At 33.7% G+C, this 8178-nt stretch overlaps 2 protein-coding genes across 2 annotated transcripts; one reads left to right on the top strand and one right to left on the bottom strand.

Annotated features, from left to right (window-relative positions):
• Positions 1-1415: 1415 nt before the first annotated feature.
• STB2 (Stb2p) lies at positions 1416-4121 on the bottom strand (the record flags this gene model as incomplete). The annotated part of the gene is made up of 1 exon (XM_003980081.1): positions 1416-4121. The coding sequence occupies one exon, from the start codon at positions 4119-4121 to the stop codon at positions 1416-1418; it is 2706 nt and encodes a 901-aa protein (XP_003980130.1).
• An 835-nt stretch (positions 4122-4956) lies between these two features.
• Positions 4957-7629, top strand: STV1 (H(+)-transporting V0 sector ATPase subunit a; the record flags this gene model as incomplete). Its single annotated transcript, XM_003980080.1, has 1 exon — positions 4957-7629. The coding sequence occupies one exon, from the start codon at positions 4957-4959 to the stop codon at positions 7627-7629; it is 2673 nt and encodes an 890-aa protein (XP_003980129.1).
• Between the last annotated feature and the right edge of the window lie 549 nt (positions 7630-8178).

Below are 8178 nucleotides of genomic sequence, written 5' to 3'. Positions count from 1 at the left end.
GTTAGATATAGTTTTGAATCTTGGTTTTCTGAAGAGAAGACTATAAGACTCTTATGAATGTATGATTTTTTGTTGCCCTCTTCTATATATTATAAATTGATAACTAATAAAAAAGATATAAAGTAACGACTAAAATGTTTCTAATTCCAGCTCGACCATTAGTCCTTTTATATCTTTCAAAATTACTTTATCTAATCACTTGCCTGTCATAGTTAACTTAGATAATCAACGAGCTTATTTAATCATATTTCGTTCTGGACATTTGATAATTTGGGGTCATATTGTATAATAGACGTACTCCTTAATCTTATGTTACTCCTTATGTTATTCTGTTTCATTGTAATGCACTGTGGTACTAAAATAGGAATAGGATAAAGCTTGGATAGGACAATAATAGAATGGTAATAGAATGGGAAGAGTGATAGGATAGAAATACAGGAGATAACGTAAAGTTAGTAGTATCTTACTTCCATTAGCTCCTAATTAGTTTCTCAACATAATTACGGCTTATGATAATGATAATAAAATAATAACTTAGTAAGTCAAATAAATTCTAGAAGTTCATATAATATCTCGTTGAAGTCATTCATGCATAAAACAAAATTCGTAATCATGAACACCGCTCTCAAAGTCCTTTCGACTAGGTGCTCCGCAGGACACTCTAAATACTTGTAGGTTTGATTAGGAGAGACTAATCCAGAACGCCTGAGTAAACACTCAGCAAAACCATACAACTTAACCGACCCAATACATAACTCTTGTACGCATGGCCGGCCGAAACCGTAGACGTGGCTGCAATCAAAAACAATCTTAATAATAATAATAAGATAACACTTGCATGGCATTCGACTTAATTCAACAAACGATATTCAATTATAATTCAATAAACGTTATACAGCTACAAACATGTATGGTGCATAACATAGTTCGGGTCATTACTTCGAACATGGTAAACTTCATAATAATAATTCTTGACTTGCTTTTCTAAAAAAGACTCATAGCATCATGACAGTAATTACTCAAATAATAATAAATAAACATACTTCTTTGTGAAACTTTGGCATGACGCCAACAGTTCGTAATCCTAATCGGATATCTTACAAAAAGATGTATTTTCATTTTACTATATTCTTCGATGCAAATTTCTGCTATTTCTGGTGATAGGCCAAATGTAAATGTAGTATACGATATTGTAGTTGGTATTTATACAGGACATGTTCCTTTGGAGACACTCTGCTCCTCTACTTCTTATGGGGGAGTGTAATTAATAATTTATTCATATTATGATCATTTCTTCCACATCTAATGACTCAGAAAATCGCACAAAACTCTCCACTGTTCCAGAATATTCAAATTAGTGCTCAATTGTATTAGAATATATAAATTTTGAATAAAATGTCTTCTACTTATGATCTTCAGGTAGGCATGGATTGAATTTCAACATCTGCGTTTTCAATAACCGATTTGTTGGGCGCTTTCCCAAAAAACCAATGATACCATTCGTGGATATCTCTTTTCATTTCTTGAAAAAATCCCTTGCTCAAAACCTTTAAACATACTCCCTGATATTGAGTATTTTCTGATTTCAATAAGTTGTTCATACACTGTTCAAATAAGAGTTTATCATTTTGCATATCAGGGGTTAAATCTTTCGGACCTTTTTCTCTTATAACGAGCGTTTTTCTTACTGCTTTCAGCTTGGTATCAAACTGACTAACACTTTCTTCTACATCACGGACACGATGGTCTAAGATTCTGACGTCATATTTTAGTTTCGAGGTCAAAGAATTCAATTCATGCATTTCATTTAGTAAAAGTTGTTGTTGGGTTTCTATATTATCTGATTTTGCTTGAAAAGTATTTGCTCCCTTGATATATTTCTGATATATTTCTTGTAATGCTTTCATCGCTTGATCGAATTCCACATCTTGATCGTGATTCTCATCGCCGCGATCATTTACCTGACTGATCCTATTATCATGTAACTCTTTTTCCTTTTCATCAACTTGCTGCTGTAAATGTAATTCATCCTCAATACGAAGCAAATCTCTTGCCACTTTTACCACTGAGGAATCAAAGGGCAGATCCCATCTTTCGATAACATTTTGTATCTTGGATGCAGAATTTGAACGATGTAACCTTATTCCATCTTTAAAATAATGATCAAGTTTATTAGGATTAACAGCCTTCTGGATGTCGCTATCTACTGAATTACGCCTAAATATTTCATTTTGATATCTCTTATTAATATCTGCATTACGAAGATATTTGGACCGATCATAATTACAAAACATAGATGATATCGTTGCCGATGAGAAGGGAACTCTCCGTAAGTCTGATCTTCCCAGGGAAAACATATCGGAGTCTCTTTCATTATAACTTCCAAGGTCTTGGTCTCTTTGCCTATCAACTAGATTATTATTACCAGTTGCATCATCAATGTTATCTAGAAATCGTAACTTATTATGAAGTAAGGCCCTTTCTTTCAATTTCTCATCTTGTTTCAACTTATATAGATTCAATTCATGTTCTTTTAGTTGTTGCATGGGATTACCATGAGAAAAGTTAAAAGTTAAGAAATTTATACTAGACGATAAATCAGCTTTTCTTCTTGGTTTGCCCTTTCCTTTCCATAATAATCCCAGCGATCCTCCGTGGATATTATTAACCAATGTATTCAGATCGGTGGTCAAAATTTCATTAGAAAGATGGATGGGGTTCCCTTTCCCTGTTATATCATGTACTCTTGATTTCACCACTTTTTTCATTTTAAAAATATCAGTGACGTTACCAGCTGAGAATTTAGCTGATACTTCGAACAATTTTTCCAATGTTCTATGTTCGAGACATACTTGTGTTCCTGGAGTTGTAATCCCATATTTTCTTTGGAAATTATAAATTCCATTAAAGAATTCGGGTTCATCAAATGCATCCTTTGATGATATACAATCTTCAACCATTAGTTTGAAATAACAACTTAATACCAAACTAATCAAAGATGCCACCGTAGTGGGACCCAAAGTAGCTTCGTTCCTTGGTTTTTCCACACCGAGATATAATTTCCCATATAAATCCCACCATTCGTCAATGGCCTTTTTAGTAATGTTACAGATTAACCCATCGTTAATGATTTTGCCCACGGGGAGTTTAAAATAACCCAATGAGATTTGAATTATGTTGATCAATTCTATAACTGGATAATAACCTGACACAGGGAGTAAATCAGACACCATGCTTCTTGAGTGTTGTCCCTTATTACCATCAGTAGTATCGAAATTAGGAACCATCAGTCGTTCATTAATTGAAGCCCACCTCCCTGGGGGTTGGGCTTGACCTTTATCAATGGGTATCCTATAAACTTGCGAGAATTTCTCCTTCGCTGAACTTGAAGGATATGACAATAAAACAGCTGATCTCCCAGCACAATGCAGCATTTTCAAATTGAAATTAATCTTAAACAAAATCCACACACTTCTTAAATCTCCACATTCAATATGTATCAAATTCAAACTTGAATTAACATTTGACAAATTAGAAATAAATAATGTCCCCTGTGGTGTCACACGTGGTTGTGAGAATTCCATTAATTCCTCATGATATTGTTTGAATCGACCAGGCCATAACTTTGGATCACTAGGTAAAATTACCCTTATGGCTGTAATTATATCTTGACTATTTCCTGTTAAGGATGTAATTATAGTTGATAATTTCCTTTCAGGGGCCCATTGTTCAATGATGTATAATTCGAATCCGACTACTTTTATTTCTTCGTATGTTAAATCCATGTATGATTTTAAATTCAAGTTGAATAGTGCTCTTGTATCAGGGAAGATGAAACTGGAGAATGGGACAGATACTGCAGGATAAAGACGATCTGACGCTGGTTTCTTATTTAATGATGCCTGCAATGGGAGTCCCTGTATGTTGCCATTTTCTGGGGAAGCTGATTTCTTATTGAACGATTTAAGTGAAGAAGATGACGAAGAAGATAGACGTGCCTTTGTTAGTGGTGCAACCTTAAGTTTATTATTAGTATTGTACTTTTGCTTGGAATATTGATGGGAGACCTTATCAACACTCCTGGAGTGGCCAGTTTTTTTTACATTCAAAGAGTTCGACATCAATCAGTATGTTTGTGATATGTACACCTACTCGACCTCTTAGTTTGTTGACTATTGGCTTGAGTGATATATTGTTATGATGGAATCAAATTAGAGTCTCTTTTTGCCACCTAAACTCTTTCTTGCTAACATAAATGTACCTTAAAACACCAACCAATTTGAGATGGGTCTATGCTTTATTACTTTTTTTGTAAATAGAATACGTAGTTGATAGCGCCGCCATTTTGCCACAACAGCCCTATTTTTTATTAAGGTTAAATTAGTCTAACCCTAAACGCTTAAACCTTGCCCCAAATAAAATATACACGTGACTGGAATGTTAAGTGGAGTCTTTCAACCATTGCCAAAAAAGAGCATTTCGGTGATATTTTGAAGAAAAGCTATCCGAAAAACTCGAAAAAAGTGTACGTAAGGTCTACGTCTTTCCAATATTGTATTTCCATGTAACGTTAGTCAATTCGAAGACGAAAAAACACTTTTTTATTCGTGGTATTGGTTTACTATCGAAAGAAAGGTGTAAAAACAAACAAAAGAATACAATAGCTATTTTATTTCCTCTTTCACCCAACTTCATTAAGTAGGAACGCAGTTTTTTTTTGCTATTTTTTGATAAAAAAAAGGGAAAATTATCCAATATTTCACTTATTCCATAATGTCGAAAGAGGAAGCTATGTTCCGTATGTTTACTTCTGCTTATTATTGATCCTAGTACATTCCATGTTATGACATTCATACAGGGCTCACTGGAATGGTATGATCATTCTTTTCCTTTCTTCTCTTTTTACTAACAAAAAACAATTTTGTTTCTTTTTTATTCATCATAGGCTCTGCGGATATGACATATGTTCAGCTTTATATCCCATTAGAAATCTCCAGAGAAACTGTCTGTCTCTTAGGAAACTTGGGTAATATAATGTTCAGAGATTTAAACAAAGATTTAACCGACTTTCAAAGAAGTTACGTTTCACAATTAAGGAAATTTGATGACGTGGAAAGATTACTCAATTATTTGAAAGAAACAGCTGACAAACATTCAGACGCTACATGGAAATATATATTACATGTAGATGAACAAGGTAATGATATCATAAGTCCCAGTTTGACAACTGTGGTACAATCATTGGGATCATATTCACAGGATTCAATTAATAACCTTATAGGTGACGTCACAGGTTCAGAAACAAGAGTAAGACAACTAGATGATTCATTGAATGGGTTGAAGGAAAAATTAAATGGGCTTATCGAAAATAGATGCGTCATTATTCAATGCTCTAAATATTTGGAGCGTAATCCAAATACGATAGGAAGATCTACCTCTGATAGCAATTCAACTGCAAATGCTAATGAGAATGACTTTATATTTAGTGATGAAGAAGTTGATGCTGTTAGTAATACGTTGAGCGATACCTTTTCCTTTGATGATGATGATAATAATAATAATGATACCAATAATGACAACAATTCGGGACAAGCACCAATGAATGCTCGATTAACTACTGATGAAACTACGTCGTTCGAGGAGTTTGGATTCCTAGAAACAGGTTATCATCATAGATATATGATTGCAGGTTCAATTAATAGAACTAAAGTAGAATTATTGAATAGAATCCTTTGGAGATTACTTCGTGGTAATTTGTTTTTCCAAAACTTCCCTATTGATATCCCATTATTAGAAGGCAAAGAAAAAGTAGAGAAAGATAGTTTTATAGTGTTTACACATGGTGACTTATTACTAAGCAAAGTTAAACGTGTAATTGAGTCACTCGATGGGAAAGTTGTTACCTTAGAACGTCGTCCACATGATGCTGTTGAAAAATTGAACTCTGAAATATCGGATATTCAACAAGTAGTTCACACTACCGAACAAACGCTCCATACAGAATTACTAGTGGTTAATGATCAATTACCAACATGGAATGCTGTAGTGAAAAGAGAAAAATATATTCATGCAACATTAAATTTATTTAAACAAGAAGTACAAGGATTACTTGCCGAAGGTTGGATTCCATCTTCTGATGTAGATGAACTATCTGACTCATTAAAGGACCATAGTGAATCGCTTGGTTCCGAATACGGTACAGTAGTAAATATAATTCATACCAATAAGAATCCTCCAACATTCCATAGAACTAATAAATTCACGCAGGCATTCCAATCTATTGTCGACGCGTATGCTACAGCTACTTACAAAGAAGTGAATCCAGGGTTAGCTACCATTGTTACTTTCCCGTTTATGTTTGCTATTATGTTTGGTGATGCCGGTCACGGTATGATTGTCTTGTTAATTGCCTTGTATTTTATATTAAATGAAAAAAAATTTGAGGCTATGCAAAAAGATGAAATTCTGGATATGGTTTATAGTGGTAGATATATGATTTGTTTGATGGGTGCATTTTCCATATACACAGGGATAATATACAATGATATATTCTCTAGACCAATGACATTTTTCAAATCCGGTTGGGAGTGGCCATCTACTTTCAAAAAAGGAGATTCAATCGAAGCTGGGAAAGTTGGTGTATATTCGTTTGGTATCGATTATGCTTGGCATGGAGCTGAAAATGGTTTACTATTCATGAATTCTTACAAGATGAAATTATCTATATTGATGGGGTTCATTCATATGACTTACTCATATGCCTTTGCATATATTAATTTCAGATATAAAAACTCAAGGGTGGACATAATTGGTAATTTTATTCCAGGTTTAATCTTTATGCAATCCATCTTTGGTTATTTATCTTGGGCAATTGTATACAAGTGGTCAAAAGATTGGATAAAAGATGGGAAACCTGCTCCAGGTTTGTTAAATATGCTTATCAACATGTTTCTATCACCAGGAACAATAGATGAGCCATTATATCGTGGTCAGGCTGTCCTTCAATCAATATTATTAATTGCTGCCTTGGTTTGTGTTCCATGGTTATTGTTATATAAACCATTAACGTTAAGGAAACAAAATAAAGGCTACCGACGCCTACAAAGTTCTAACGCTGATAATCCTCCCATGTTAAATATTGAAATACAAGATCCAACTTTAGACAGCAGTAACATTAACAACAGCAACATGACGATAACTGATTACGGTGATGATACCATAGCTGATGATGATAATGAGGAAGAAGAAGCCTTTGACTTTGGCGACGTAATGATTCATCAAGTTATACATACAATCGAATTTTGTTTGAATTGTATTTCTCATACCGCCTCATATTTACGTTTATGGGCGCTATCATTAGCTCATGCTCAACTATCTTCAGTCTTATGGGATATGACCATTGGTATTTCATTCTCTTCTAATAATTCAGGTTCAACCTTATCTGTTATTAAAGTTATTTTCTTATTCGGTATGTGGTTTGTTTTATCAGTTTGTATTTTAGTTTTTATGGAAGGTACATCTGCCATGTTACATGCTTTACGTTTACATTGGGTTGAAGCGATGTCAAAGTTTTTCGAAGGTGAAGGTTATCCTTATGAACCATTTTCATTTGATAATCTCATCGAGTAAACATTTAATCGTTTCTTAAGGACTGGACCCATAGAGAAAAGGTAAAAGAGACTTTGTTTTATAGAGGTATAAATTGGTTCAATTGTATAGGCTATAAAAAATTTATAAAAATTCATTATTTAGATTACTTACCGTTGAGCAACCATGTGTACGTTTTATAAAAACTAGGCCTTTGTCAGCCTACCAAAGTGACGTTTCTACTATCTTTCATGAAACGATACCGTAAATTCCGATGTACTTTCATAAACGGCATAGTATAATTCATGAACCACAGAGCTATATGCATTTAGCATTTACAAGCGTTTGTGGAGGTAAGATAATAGACTTATTTAGTATTTCTCAATTAGAGATGATATAATACCGTAGAAGCGAAGGTATGATGAACAACAGATAAATTTTTGATGCGTGTAAGAGATTGTAATTGCTTTGATTTATCTATTCATGAACATGAACTGCAATGATTATTTCTTGCAATAAAACGAGCTGTGTATATTTGTGCTTCTTTTTCTGGAGCATAACAAATTAATAATGCTAAAGATAAAGATGATT

Source organism: Naumovozyma dairenensis, chromosome 7, assembly GCF_000227115.2.
Source record: "Naumovozyma dairenensis CBS 421 chromosome 7, complete genome".
Lineage (NCBI taxonomy): Eukaryota > Fungi > Ascomycota > Saccharomycetes > Saccharomycetales > Saccharomycetaceae > Naumovozyma > Naumovozyma dairenensis.
This window is presented reverse-complemented; position numbering and strand designations above follow the sequence as displayed.